The sequence below is a fragment of the Ostrinia furnacalis genome, unplaced genomic scaffold (genome assembly GCF_004193835.3).
Source record: "Ostrinia furnacalis isolate ACB-3 unplaced genomic scaffold, ASM419383v2 OfSCF2609, whole genome shotgun sequence".
NCBI classification, from domain to species: domain Eukaryota; kingdom Metazoa; phylum Arthropoda; class Insecta; order Lepidoptera; family Crambidae; genus Ostrinia; species Ostrinia furnacalis.
In genome coordinates this window covers 119,803-134,471 of record NW_021132848.1, presented here as the reverse complement: position 1 = coordinate 134,471, position 14,669 = coordinate 119,803, and the positions used below count along the sequence as shown (strand labels likewise).

The 14,669-nt window shown below is 39.1% G+C and overlaps 2 protein-coding genes across 3 annotated transcripts; one reads left to right on the top strand and one right to left on the bottom strand.

Moving 5' to 3' along the window:
* Nucleotides 1–1,845: 1,845 nt before the first annotated feature.
* Mdh1 (malate dehydrogenase 1) lies at nt 1,846–3,805 on the bottom strand. 2 transcript variants are annotated; one of them, XM_028309109.1, is made up of 2 exons: nt 3,614–3,805; nt 1,846–3,124 (listed from the first exon to the last, which is right to left on the bottom strand). In XM_028309109.1, the coding sequence occupies exons 1-2, from the start codon at nt 3,614–3,616 to the stop codon at nt 2,132–2,134; spliced, it is 996 nt and encodes a 331-aa protein (XP_028164910.1). In that variant the 5' UTR covers nt 3,617–3,805; the 3' UTR covers nt 1,846–2,131. The 2 variants fall into 2 exon arrangements, with proteins under 2 accessions (XP_028164910.1, XP_028164909.1); XM_028309108.1 differs by lacking the exon at nt 3,614–3,805 and adding an exon at nt 3,233–3,372.
* Nucleotides 3,806–4,420: 615 nt separating this feature from the next.
* On the top strand, nt 4,421–13,784 carry bsf (bicoid stability factor). The gene is made up of 10 exons (XM_028309093.1): nt 4,421–4,710; nt 4,934–5,118; nt 5,871–6,069; nt 6,699–7,017; nt 7,336–8,730; nt 10,112–10,276; nt 10,716–10,952; nt 11,461–11,607; nt 12,293–12,989; nt 13,310–13,784. The coding sequence occupies exons 1-10, from the start codon at nt 4,577–4,579 to the stop codon at nt 13,738–13,740; spliced, it is 3,909 nt and encodes a 1,302-aa protein (XP_028164894.1). The 5' UTR covers nt 4,421–4,576; the 3' UTR covers nt 13,741–13,784.
* The last annotated feature ends 885 nt before the right edge of the window (nt 13,785–14,669 follow it).

The following is a 14,669-nucleotide window of genomic DNA, read 5'->3' as shown; positions in this document are numbered from 1 at the left end:
GTTATCTATATCTATATCTATATATATATAAAAATGAAACCCGTTTCGCGTTGTCACGGCATCACGTGTGAACGGCTGAACCGATTTCGATAATTCTTTTTTTTAAATGTTTGTGGAAGTCCAAGGATGGTTCTTACGGAAAAAAATATTAAGAAAATCTCTACGCTAAGGCGGTACGAAGTTCGCCGGGTCAGCTAGTACATAATAAGTATGTATGAATAAACTAAAATTACCAAAACTTGAATTATGGTTTTTGATTTCCTATCAATTAAACTTTCTTCTATCACCATAGCATGTATTGTGATTTGTGATGTAGGTATATCTGTATAAGTATACCTACTTATTTGATCTTCACAGATCTAAGGTATACCCTGGTTGGAATAGCGCTGAGTGTTTAGATATAGGAAGGAATCCCAAAGCACCCTTCCTTCTTTATTCCTACTAAAGGCAATTGATTTTTACAAGAAAAAATAGATGCAGTTCATAATAATATGGTTCATTGAACCGAATCCAAAAAGAATTCAGCGATTGAATAACAATGTCCAAGAAAATTGCTGACGACATTACGTAAGGCATCAGCCGCAACTTCAAATCGATACAATATCGGTATCGAACCTGCGACCTCTGACATAACAGTGCAGTATGCGAACTAATTACACCAAGTAAGTATTTTAACACACTAGTGGAAAAGAGTGAAAAAATGCGAGCCAATTATATGCCACGATAGCCGAGCGGTGAAGGGGTCGGACTGGCTGACTCGTGATCCGGGGAACGCGGGTTCGGTCCCCGCCGCCGCGGCGCCGCTCGACTATTGTGGTGAGCTCACTCGTGACACAAGCATATTTAGCTTAGTACGAGGGGCTAACGGGAGATAAAAAAAAAAATTGCGCGCCAAAATTTTTTGCGCAGAATCTAGACTATGATGCACTAGTCTTTAGTGTCGGCTGTTTGGTGCCCTTATTTTCCTGTGTACCCTTGGCTGTTCCCTTGATGGTACAGTGGAAAATAAATTTTAACCGCTGTACCCTTGGCCGTAAAACCCAACCAACTTAAATTGTACACGTGATCAAAAGGACTAGAAAAAAAGAATTTTGAAAATCGGTTCACAATTGAGGAGTAATCAGTGAATATAAATAGAAAAAAAAAACATTACATACAGCCGAACATAATTATAACCTCCTCCTTTTTTGAAGTCGGTTAAAAATGGCGTAATATTATCTTTATTCTATGTACTTAATTAATTATAATTAGGTTTTACTTTTATCAACATCCATGTTACTTCATTTTTTTTTATCGATGTTCATTTGTTTTTGTTTTTTGGCCAAATTCAAGAAAAGCTAGTCCTCTTGGTCACATGTACAATTTAAGTTGGTTGGGTTTTACGGCCAAGGGTACAGCGGTTAAAATTTATTTACCACTGTATCATCAAGGGAACAGCCAAGGGTACACAGGAAAATAAGGGGTTTGGTGTAGTGGTTAACGGACTACTATGCCGAGAGGTTCCGGGTTCGATTCCCGGCCGGACAGAAACTGAAATGATAAATTTGTACCTATATTGGGTATGTATTTAAAAAGTATGCAGTTATATCCGTCAAGCTAACACCCATAACACAAGCATTTAAGTTGCTTACTTTGGGGCTAGCTGGCGATTTATTATTTACTAGTTAATTCTGTAAGTAATTATAAACGAAGAGATAAAAACAGCATCTTTCACAGACATTACGTAAGTTATCAGTAGGCAAGCTAGATAAGAGTCGGTCACATACGTTGGACATGATACTGATATGGAACATGATCAAATGATCTGATTATAAAGCAGTAATTAATAAATGATTTCCAACCGTTTAAAGCTGAATTTTTTCCTTTATTACATAACAAAAATATATAATTTATTAATTATTACAAATTAGTAAACGCTGGTTTTCATATGTAAATAACAATAAAAATAAAAGTTGTTCAACAACTGAGATAAATGTGATCTTTTAACCTATGACGTGCAAGAATGTGTTTTGATTGGTCTATACATAAACATAAAAACAAGTTGTTGCTGTGTTTCAAGCTGCAGTTTAAGCCCTAGGTGTATTTACCATTATCTAATATTATTATTACAATATTCTTATAGACTACACAGTCAATCCTTGCAGACGTCCAGAGCGTCTTGTTTCTCCTCAGCTAACTCCTTGCCCGTTGCGTCAAGCATTTGACGAGCAAAGTCTGTAATAGTGAGTCCCTCAACGATCTTCCACTTGCCATTGCTTACTGTGACTGGGAATGAGAATACGACGTCTTTAGGTGTGCCGTAGGATCCGTCAGATACGACTCCCATGCTCACCCAGCGGTCTTCGGTTCCCAAGAACCAATCCCTCATATGGTCTGAGGCAGCCTTGGCAGCCGATAAGGCAGATGACATCTTTCTCGCGGCGATCACAGCAGCGCCTCGCTTCTGTACAGTGCTTACAAAAGTAGTCTTCAAGAATTCCTCATCATTGATGGCAGCTGGCACTGATTTCTGAACTCCTCCAATCACAGCAACAGCATTAGAGGCATCAGGGAACTGTGTGGATGAGTGGTTTCCCCAAATGACGACATTCTTAACATCACGCACTGGGACTCCCAATTTGGCAGCCAGTTGAGACTGAGCACGGTTCTGGTCGAGACGGGTCATGGCTGTGAAGTTCTCTTTAGGAATAGATGGGGCGTATTTGGAGCAGATCAGGGCATTTGTGTTAGCGGGGTTACCGACTACAAGGACTTTTACGTCTTTGCGGGCTACTTTGTCGAGGGCCTGTCCTTGCTCCTTAAAAATGCGGACATTGGCAGAGAGCAAGTCTTTTCTCTCCATGCCCTCCCTTCTGGGCATGGCGCCGACAAGGAAGGCAGCAGCGACTCCCTTGAAGGCTTCTTCGGGGTTAGCAGTGGGGAGAACACCGGCGAGCAGTGGCAGTGCACAGTCAGCCAACTCCATCACAACACCCTCTAACACTCCCATCATGGGCGCAATATCTAGCAAGTGGAGGTACACAGTCTGTTCTGGGCCAAATACGGCCCCAGAAGCAATCTGGTACAGCAGGGAGTAGGCGATCTGGCCTGCTGCTCCGGTGACAACTACTCTGATAGGTTCGGCCTGAAAAGTTGAAACAAACTTTTTAGTTTATATAAATTATACATAGATTGGTATAGAATGAATTAACTATTCTACCTACAATCAATATTAATAAAGGAATCTAGTTACCATAGTAACAGGTTTATTAGTTACAACTATTCTTGAAACTGGAGTGCTATCTGAACTTGATGAGCCGCAACAAAAACATGACATTTTAACTGAACTGAGCCGATTTTATGAATGCATACTCAATATGAATCAAGCCAAGCAAAGAAGAATGATAAACGCTTATCTGTATGATAAAAAATTAACCAATAATTAAATTCTGATGGGTCATTAGGAAAGGTGGTAAAAACAAAAGATACAATGCTCGGAACATATTAAACAAATGAAATTAGTGATTCAAATTAACTAAATTATAAAAATAAAGTAATAACTGAAATATTGCAAAGTGGCAAAGGTCAATTCAATGTCAATGATTGCCGCAAAATAATGCAAAAATGTACTTACCATTTTGTAGTTTAGAATACGAGTGGCGAACACAAGTTTTAAATAATTATGAATAAATTAAATCTAACAATCAAATACGTTTTCAAGCTGTAAATAGTAAGCTTTTAAAGATTATTTCTTCAGAAAATGACCCTGCTGTTATGACTGATAGTCGGCTGCCAAGTTTTTTATTTATCACAGGCAGGATTTGAGGTTATGTAATCTGTCTGAACGATTCTTCAAGAAGTTGAGCGAAGATAAATAGAGATACAGAATTCACATTCTCGCATGTTAGACAGAGATAGACAAAAAGTCTGCAATTCTGTCTTATAATAATTATTAAATAAATAATATTCAGTGTAATAATTATTATTTAAATATGCAAATAACATTCTGTAATAAATTGTGAGTTTTTTATTATGTTCTATGATGTTTTTTAATTATATCATAGCAGTGGTATTGTATTGGATAAGATTGTTCTATAATTTTAATTTTACTGTCGTAAAAACACTAAAAACTTCTAGTTTTTGGAGGTTGACTGAGTTAACTGAGGTCGACGAATCAAATGAAATAAATCCAAGCAAACTAGTTATGGTGCCAAATAAATGTAGGTCAATTAGAATAACAACATTGTTGCAACTTTTAAAGCAGAGTACAATAATTATGTATTGGAATATTAATTACTAAACTTCGATTCATTTTATGTAAAAGTTTCGAGGAACATTAAATAAAATCGTTAAAATTATTAAAATTCTACTTTGTTTTTTTTTAAAGAGGCATAACGTTTCACGCTTTCTTTGTTTATGACGTCCGCTCAGTAAAAAAAATTAGTTGTCTGCAGAAGTGACATAACACATAACCTCAAAGTTCTTTTTACTAATTTCCATTCCTTGGAAATAATGGTGTGTGTGTGAAAACAGTGAACTAGTGAAAGAATTGATAATTGTTGCGATATTTCTATGCATTAATTAGCGTGCGGGCAAGATGTCGTCGCTACTCAGATCAACAAAGTTTGTGCGCTATTTCACTGGTGCGGCAAGAACGCTGATATTGAACACCGCTAAGACCACAGAAGTTTCCACACTAATAAATCCGAAAGCTCTATCTTCTGCCAATAAGTAAGTAAATGAAACATTTATTCTGATATAACCATTCAAGCAACTTACCATAAATGTAAGAAAAATTAACAGCATAAATAATACCAGTTCAAATAAGTACATGCTCTTTTTCGGTACTTGTAGTAAATTATTTCAAGAACTTGTATAGCATGCATCTAGTTAAAGGTTTAATTCCATTGTATTTATGAGTTTTTTATAACACAAATTTTATTTTAATCTCTAGTGTGCTTATGCGAGATTACGCTACAAAGAAATCGGAGAACCTGGAACCATTGCTACAAAGACTCGACTCTGAGGTTAGACGTTTCGGACGGATCACCAAACGGGACATAGATGAGGTCTTCGACGAATTAAAAGGCAAAAACAACATAACTAGCTCACAGTCATTACTTGTAATAAGATGTTGTGGTAAGTAGTATTTAAGATAGTTTAGCTAATAAAATGCTAGATTTAATGATCCATTGCCAAAATTTGCAAATGCTCTTAAATGTAAGAATTTCAGGATATTCAATTAATGAAAAAAGAATAATAAACATTATTTCTCCTAAACAGGGTTTGTGAGTGTCCTGCAATCACTGGGTCATAGACCTTTTTGTCTCTTATGATTTTCGTATCTGCGATAAACTGTAAATGAAACCTGTTTTGAGACAAATAAATACCTACTTTCTATTCTATTCTATTCTAAACTAAAATTAAAAAATACCTCTTGATTTTAGAGATGAATGTATTAACCGATCGATGCTGATATTCCAAACAACATTGTGAAAATTATTGTGTCTCATACTGATCAGTGCTCATGGCATAGGAGAGGTTAAGAATGTGTTGGATAGATAAGATCAGCACAGTACAAAGAGATTAACTTAGGATGGCTGAATACAGAATTACAGATACAATATCAAGTGATCAGAACCACAACTAAAATATTTTTGTGACAATAAAATATTAATAATTTACGAACAATGTATTTTTATAGGTATAGCTAATAACTAAGGCTGAGTTGCACCATCTTACTTAACTTTGACATACGTCAAAAATCTGTCAACCTCCATACAAAAAGCACTGGATAACGTCATTGTTACGGTTAAAATAAGGCGGTGCAACTCAGCCTAATTATTAAAGTATTGAATTACTATAATTTATATTAATTTGTTTATTTCAAGGGGAGCTAGTGCCCGAAGAGTTGCCAGAACAGAGAACATTGCTGGTACAAAAAATATGGAACATTCTCACAGAAAGAGGCATTCCAATGGACATTTCACACTACAATGCTCTACTCCGAGTGTACATTGAAAATGAGCATCTATTCTCACCAGCCCAGTTTTTGGAGGAGCTTGAGAGCAAAGGCATTCAACCTAACAGGTAGAAAAAATAGTGTACTTTCAGGCTGCACTAACTGTTAAATGTCTACAATCCAAAATACTTAAAACTGTTTAAAAAATTGCTGTCCATTTTGTATGACTTATGATCATAATCCATTATAGGGCCAGAACAGACGGTGAAACGCAACTACAACAAAACTGCAACTTTCTGAAGATTCTTATGAATGAAACTGAAACTTTCAAACTGGTCGCGTCATGTGTGGTCTCTCAATGGACGCTATGGCAGAAACTTAGATGCAACTCATAAAAGTAACTAGCAGTTGCAGTTTTGTTGCAGTTGCGTTTCACCGTCTGTTCTGGGCCTTACTAATCAACTGAAGCATATCAATTTAAGTCTATTAACTCCAGAGCCCCGATTACGGTATTTTTTAACGTCAACAATCCAGACACGCTTCTCGATTCTGCGATACGATTGGTCGTTCAACAGCGTACGTCAGCTGTTTTGACCAATCGTATTGCAGAATCAGAAACGCGTCTGGATTGTAGACGTTAAAAGTTACCGTAATCGGGGCTCTGGGTGACTTTATAAATAGGACTTTATAATAGAAGAGCTCAACTCTATAAAATTAATGTAATTGAATGTCTTCAACTTTCAAACCATGTTTTCAGAGTAACTTACCAGAGGCTTATGTGGCGGTATTGCCAACAAGGTGACGTAGAAGGTGCCACTAAAGTCCTAGAAAAGATGAGAGAACTAAACTTCCCTGTGTCAGAGCCTGTCCTAAACGCTTTAGTCATGGGTCATGCCTTCCACGGAGACACTGATGGTGCCAAAGCAGTGCTGGAAACAATGGCTGGAGCTGGTCTCGAACCCACAAACCACACATACACACTTCTAGCTTGTGGGTATGCTAAACAAGGCGATATTAACAATGTGAAAAAAGTCATCGACACGGCAAATAACAAAGAAGTTTTTATAACTGATAAGGTAAGGTTATTTTTCATATAGTTTAGTTTTTTTTTTCATATCGTTCCCCAAAAGATACTGCACTACCTAATGGATGCAGGACTCGGAGGCGAGCTGTAAAGAAAATAGCGGCGATCACAAAAGATCGATACCGGTCGCAGTGATACTAGGACTTTATTGACATAGAATAGCTGCTCAACACAAATAAAAAAAAATGATATTTCTAATTGAAATATTTATGTGAACTTTGGTGCAATCAGATTGAAATTGATACTAAAGATTGTTTTATTTTTGTAACACTTGTATCACAAGAATTAACTCAGTTGTGTCACTTTTCAGGATGTTTTGGACATCATAGAACAACTTACCCTTGGAGGACATGGCGACAAAATCAATCAATTATTTGGCTACCTAAAAAAGAATGTTGGCTACAATCAAGAAGTTTGCAACCTAGTTTTGAAATTACTCAACAAGGGGCACATTGAAACAGCAAAGGCAATCATGAAAACCATGCCTAAGTCTACCACTGTCGATGACACAATGTTCAAAGGGGCCTTCTTTGTCAAACAGCTCATCAGAATAAACATGGATTCTGAGAAACTCATCAAAGTCTGTAAAGAACTACAAGAGGAAGAATTAGTGCCTAGTGCTTTGTACATTGCCACAGAAATGTCGTTGCAGTTGGGCAAGACAGAATTGGCACAAAAGCTATTTAAGGAAATTCAAAATGAGGGCATGGAAATACGCCAGCACTACTACTGGCCTCTTTTAGTCCAGAAAGGTAAGGAAAACGACGAGGAAGGTCTCCTCCAAATCGTTCGCACCATGTCAGCCGAAGGACTTACCCCTACTGGAGAAACTCTCAGAGACTATGTCATACCTTACTTGATAAATAATAACTCCCCTCAAAATATAATACTGAAGCTGCAAATAGCTAATGTTCCAGTCATGGTGAGTGCTAGAAATTTGATGTTGGAGTATTTAGACGCTGGAAAAATTAAGCAAGCGTCTGAAGTTGCTCTTCAGTATAGACTCAGAGGACAATACGCAGTTTTGACCAGACCATTATTGAACGCGCTCGGCAAGACTAAAGACATCAATTCTTTCGTGTCTATCCTTCACGTAAGCAGCAGCACTCCGCAATCCAGTCAAGAAGACGACATCACAAACGAAGACAGCTCACCCGAAGAAAAGGCAAGCGTAACAGAAGTCGGCCGTCTCGTGAAATCTGGTGTGAAAGTTTTAGCCAAACCCGAATTAGCAGAGCAGCTGCTTTCTGAACTCCATGAAAAGGGTTTGAGAATCAGCACACAGTCAGCTGAAGAAATACAACAATACCTAGATAAGAACATGACCACTGGAATATCTGAGTTGCTGACGAAACTTACGTCGGCTGATCTTGAGCCAGTGATGCTTGAGAGCCCTAAACGAGCCGGGCCTCGGACGGCAGCTCAACTCGAAAAATTAATCGAACAGATCAAGAATAGAGACGGTGAAAACAACATCAATCGCCTACAGAAACAACTGTTACTTGCGTACATAAACGAGAATAATGTGTCTAAAGTTAGCAGTTATTTGGAGGAACTGAAAGCCAGTAACTTCGCATTGAGCCCTGCTTTGCTGGCTCAACTATACGAGTTTTACTGTCAGAATGATGAAATTGATAAAGCGAATGCATGCAAAGCCGATCTTGCCCAGAAAGCGCCAGAGTTCGAATTGAATAAGTACAAACTGGTCCTGATNATCAATAATTGGTAGTTTAAAAAACGAAAATTTAGTTTTTAATGTTGAGTGTAAGCAACCATCTACTTAACCATTATTGGCTGTAAGAACAAAAATACCTGTTTGTATTATTATTATAAAGAGCTGTGGTTTTCTGAATAAAGAAAAATAAAAATAAAAATAAAAAATTAACAAATGTTGTAATACCCCTTTTTTGTTGTTCACTCATTTTCGCACAAAAAAAATAATTTCACAAACGCGTCAGCAGCGTCACTCAAGCGAACGCAGTCGCACATCGCATTCGTCCGAGACAGTCTTGATAACGCGTACGTGAGTGGTGTCTATGTGTACGTGGCTCGAGCGCGCTTAGTATGGAGTTTACCTTCTGTTATATTTTGTGACACAGGTCACAGAAACTAAAGCCTTGGGCAGACCAAACGCGGGGCAGTAGCAGCGCAGTTTGAATGCGGGCCCGCGCAAGTTGTAATACAAGAAACTCTTTGAAGTGTGTCACACCAAATTTGAACGCGGGCCCGCGCTCCAACCGCGCCGCACTGCAGCTGCCGAATGACAAACGAGGCGGCGCGGGTGCGGGACAGAAGCGGCGCGAACGCGGGCCCTCGCTGTTGTATTACTATGGCGGCCATATTAGCATGACACACCGGACGCAGGGCGGTAGCAGCGCGGTGAAAGCGGTTTTCGAATATTTAAATTTTTGACAACCGCCCGCGTTGCTACTGCCTTGAAACTGCGCTGCTTTCAGTGTGCCTCAGCCGCGCTGCAACTGACCCGCACTGCTTCTGACCCGCGATTGGTCTGTGGAAGCCTTAAAGGGAGATTTGACAAGGGGGCGTGGCCGGTGTCGCAGCAATATGCCCAAAACAGAACACATTGCTCGTGTAAGCAATGATGACAGCAGCGACGTCATGTAAACAGTATACATTGCTTGCTTGCGTAGTTGTTGTTTCAGCCGAAAGACGGCCACTGTTGGACAAAGGCCTCCCCCAAGTGACCCCTATAGTAACACATAACAGGAAATTTGTTTTTATAGGGTCACTTAAAAATTAGGCATTAATGGCGAAAACGGGTATCAATCCCTTTCAATGTTATCACAATTACGAAAATAGCCCCACGTAAAGCAATTCACTTAGTAAAACAGATTATGATAATATTGTTGGGAGTAAGACTATGTATTAAACTCTAGATGCAACCCTTTTATTAATTGAAATGTAATATTCTTTTCAGGAAGGTAAATCGGAATACCTCGAAGGTCTGCTAGAAGCTACAAAAGAGCTCTCACACATCGATCGTTCTAACATTTTCCAACACCTGCTGGTGACTTACTGTAAGGCCGACGAAACAGACAAGGCAGTGGGNGAATAAGTACAAACTGGTCCTGATGGGGAATGCTTTGATCAGAGCTAACAGATTTGATGAGGCTATTCAGTTTTTGAATGACAACAAATCAAAGTCTGCTGACAATGAAACGGGCTTCGTACTCAATTCCAAATGCTGGCAAATGCTGAACGCCTTGGCTGAACAGAAGGAAGACACTAAGGTAACAAGATTTTTTTTTAAAAGAAATCACCTGTTACTTTAGTAGTAAAAGGGCTCTGAAACTTTGTGCTTTATTTAATCCTACATTATTTCAATTGAGTCAAACTATTATTTTATCAATACCAAATAAAGAATTCGTTCGTTTCAGTCGAATGACGTCCACTGCTGAAGAAAGGACTCCCCAAACATTTCCACAAAGACCGGTTTTGCGCCAGCCGCATTCAGGCACCTCCCGCGACCTTCACCAGATCGTCGGTCCACCTAGTGGGAGGCCTGCCCACACTACGCATTCCGGCTCGTGGTCGCCACTCTAGAACTTTTCTGCCTTTCTTAGCGGCCACAGCTCTGCGAGCTATATGCCTCGCCCACTGCTATTTGATTTTAGCGATTCTGCGGAAAGAATTACTGTGACCTCAACTAAATACAACTTTTCTTTACAGGTACTGGAACTAACCAAAGCATTGATCGAGAATAACTACATCGAACCTTCCAATGTGATTCTGGGGCCTACCATAAAGGCCTTCCTACTGAAGGGTGATGTGGAAAGTGCGTTGAAGCAATTCGAACACATCTGCAAACAGTACCGGTGCACTCCGTGGAAAGGTGAACTTATGAAGGCGCTGATTATGAAGGAAGATGCGACCAAATTGCAGTGGCTAGCTGATCTTAGCACACAGGTAACGTAACGGAAATATTCCTTTGATATCCTGTTAAGACTTGTGAATAGGTAGTTTTTTAAAGAGTATTTATTTGTGGTGACCATTCGCTACCGTCGACCATCTTAACTTAGCCTACGCCATAGATTTCGGAATGATCCGCTTCCTTTTATCTTATGGGAAAAAACTCATGTACTTCAAAATGCAATCATCAGCGTAAGGACTTGCTTGACTCTGCCTACATCCGAAACTTTTGAATCGGTTATGGTTACGGTTACGGATATTTTTTTATTTCGGATATCCGAAAGTTTCGGTTACGGATATCCATAACATCCATGCTACAGAGCACAACACCATATATTTGCTGAGCGGGTGCCTATTGGCACAGTTTTTTTCTCACCACTTGCTTTAATAGCTTACATATTATGTGTTTTTGTTGTTTTTTTTTTGTATTGTGTCTTTTTTTACTGTGTCAATAAACCTTTTTCTATTCTATTCTATTCTATTCTATTTCTTCTGTTTATTCCAGATCCACGGCGAAGTGAACATCCTCCATGACCTGGTGCTGGCATTCGTGGAATGCGGCCGTCTGCGGCAAGCGCGCCGTATTCTGGAGACGCCGGGCATGCATACACGCATGCGCCGCTTGGACGACGCCTGCCAGAGATACGTTGAGGTGAGCACACAGATCTAAACTAAAGCAGAAACTAAAGGGATGTGACAAGGGGGCGTGGCCGGTGTCGCAGCAATATGCCCAAAACAGAACACATTGCTCGTGTAAGCAATGATGACAGCAGCGACGTCATAATGTACAGTTTACATTGCTTGCGTAGTACTAAAAAATATTCGAACGTCGAGTACTGATGTAGTGGCGCATTGCACATATTTTGATTACTTTGTGTGTGTAAATTTCTAATGCGACACTGAGTTTCGAACTCAGCCTATTAGTTGGCATCTCTCTATATCTCTATGGGTAAGCACGTGAATGCTATAGAAAAATAATTATCACTTGCGTTTATTTATGTTGTGAACTTTGAAGTGGCGGATAAAAATGGTGGCTACTGAGTTATACTGCTTTACTTATGCCCGTTTTCACCATAAATCCTCAAATTTTAAGTGACTAAATTTTGTTTTTATAGCGTTAGGGGTCACTTAAAAATTAGGGATTGATAGCGAAAACGGGCATCAATCCCCTTTCAATGTTTATCACAATTTCGAAAACAGCCACACGTAAAGCAACTTTCAAAAAGTCGTTAAGCTATTCACTTAATAAAAGATTATGTTGTATTGTGAGGAGTAAGACTATGTATTAAACTCTAGATGCAACCCTTTTATTAATTTAAATGTAATGTCCTTTTCAGGAGGGCAAATCGGAATACCTCGAAGGTCTGCTAGAAGCTACAAAAGAGCTCTCACACATCGATCGTTCTAACATTTTCCAACACCTGCTGGTGACTTACTGTAAGGCCGACGAGACAGACAAGGCAGTCGGCTTATGGACCATCCTGCAGGAAGAAGGCGAGATACCCAGCAACCAGTTCCTCATCCACCTCGGAAACCACCTCAAATCCAAGAACAGACAAGTCCCATTCGTGATGCCTGATGAACCAAAGACGACCAAGCCTAAGAAACAGAAAGTCCAGCAAACTCAGAATATCCCGTCAAAGAACCAGATATCAGACCGGATTGAAGCTCTAGTGAAGAAAGGCGAAGCCGTCAAAGCCATGGACGTAGCTTTACAAGCTCTCCAGCGGAATTCGATGCCTAAATTACCCGTTATGAAATTCCTCCTGAAAACTTTAGCGGAGACTGGCAACGTGGAAAAAATAGAGGAGCTGGGAGGTCTCCTGACGGAACAAACTAAGAGGAAGCTGGCTTACGATGACAAATTAACTCTAGCGGTGTTCAAACAGGGCGCAGGCGCTGACCATATAGAAGGCATGGTGGAGAAAATGCAGGCCGCCGCGACCGAAGAAGATTTAGAGGAAATCCTGAAGAAGTTCCCCAGAAGTACCGCTCTAGCGTCCATTATCAATAACGAGAATCTTGTTGCTAAATGTGAGTAGGTATTTCTAAATTATTATTTTTTCACGTGAGATGTAGATAAAAAACGACTTTACCACAATCCATTTATTTTCTTGGGCAAGGCTGATTTTGCAGGTCTGTCTGGGCTTGTTTTAGTTTGAATTTAAAAAGCTTTCGGCAATTATTTATTTATTTAAAACTTACATGCACTTAACACTGTACACAAGGCGGACTTAATGCCAGTCGGCATTCTCCTCCAGTCAACCTTGTTATTGTTACTTAGTCGTTTATGGTCGGTCACCATACTGACATTTGCATACCATTTTTTACAAGTAGTCTTTCTCTATTTTCAGGCCACAAAATAGCCGAGTTAGCCGCATCAAAAGGCCACTTAACGCCCATAAACATCTTATGGATGGAGTACCTTCTCGCTGGAAAGCAGAAGGAAGCCAATGAGATTTGGAACCAGTGGCTTTGCACCGCGCCCAGTCTGCTCTTCAGGAGACTGTTACAAGAGAGCCATAACAAAAACGACACCAAAACGATTGAACATCTTTTAGAAATGATGAAAACAAACACTTCTCTAACAAAAGGATCCTTAGGAAACGTTTATTCCCGACTGATTAATCTCTATTTGGTTAACAACAAGGTTAATGAAGCAGAATCCGCTTTGCGTAAGGCAATCGAGGAAGGCGTTCAAGCCGAGCATTTCAACAAAAACTGCCTGGAGAGACTGAAACAAGTAATGACAGAATCCGGAAAGGAATACAACTACTTTAATTAGCTGTTGTAGGTACGCTATTTCATTGCATTTTATTTTCAACCACTCCATAATATCGTAAAATCAGCGGTTCCAAGTACCTATTCATTTGACTATACTGTATGTAATTAACGAATTCATAATGTAAATTTTAGTTATTAATAAATAAATTATTAGTTAATAGTTGTTGGTTTTAATTTAAATGATCCTTCCAGCTTCACGGCGAAGCACAAAGTTGAGTCGCCAATATTTTAACTTCTAGCTCCTGCCCGAGTCGCTTATACGGCTGGTCTATGCCTACGGCTTCGTGTAGTATTATACAATTTTAGTATTTACAAGTTTGTGTTTATCAAATGGCTATAACAGGAAGATTCGACCATGGGGTCATGTTTGGGCCTATTGCCCAGAGTGCCCAGTTAAAAAGAGGAGCCTGCGGACGCCTTTACATTACACATTTCTGCTACTCAATGTTCATTCGCATTATTTAGACATTTTTTTCTTCTTGCACAACATACCTTTAAAAAAATTATTTGAGCGATGAAGAAAAACAACGCACGTTTATTAATTTAACGATAACGTTATTTTTATCACAAAATATAAATAATAATTATTTATGAACACAGCTATAAAGTGATTTAAAAAAAAAACTTTGGCGCGAAAAAGTAGCGTCATTTTGATTTCTTTCCAGTGCCATTCTGAATTTTTGATATTGTTTTGCTCTTACAAACTTGATGAAACTTGTGAAAAGGCATTTTTATCGGATAGTGAATTAAATAAACCAGCACAATGTTTTACCCAGTTGAATCTTTAAAGCGTGGAGGAAGATTTTACCTGTGTTGGGTTGCCGATTCATGGCCTCTTCGATTTGCAACAATTACTCACAGGCAGTTGTGGTCTCAGGATATTCGTAGAATTTGGTAATTTAGCAATCTATTTTGTTTTATTTCTGACAT

Excerpts from the sequence above, each read along its gene's own strand:
- bsf (XM_028309093.1), top strand. The coding sequence starts at position 4,577 with ATGTCGTCGCTACTCAGATCAACAAAGTTTGTGCGCTATTTCACTGGT. Across the intron at positions 5,119-5,870 it reads ACTTGTAATAAGATGTTGTG|GGGAGCTAGTGCCCGAAGAG; the intron begins GTAAGTAGTATT and ends GTTTATTTCAAG. Across the intron at positions 6,070-6,698 it reads AAAGGCATTCAACCTAACAG|AGTAACTTACCAGAGGCTTA; the intron begins GTAGAAAAAATA and ends CCATGTTTTCAG.
- Mdh1 (XM_028309108.1), bottom strand. The coding sequence starts at position 3,316 with ATGTCATGTTTTTGTTGCGGCTCATCAAGTTCAGATAGCACTCCAGTT. Across the intron at positions 3,125-3,232 it reads CTAATAAACCTGTTACTATG|GCCGAACCTATCAGAGTAGT; the intron begins GTAACTAGATTC and ends TCAACTTTTCAG.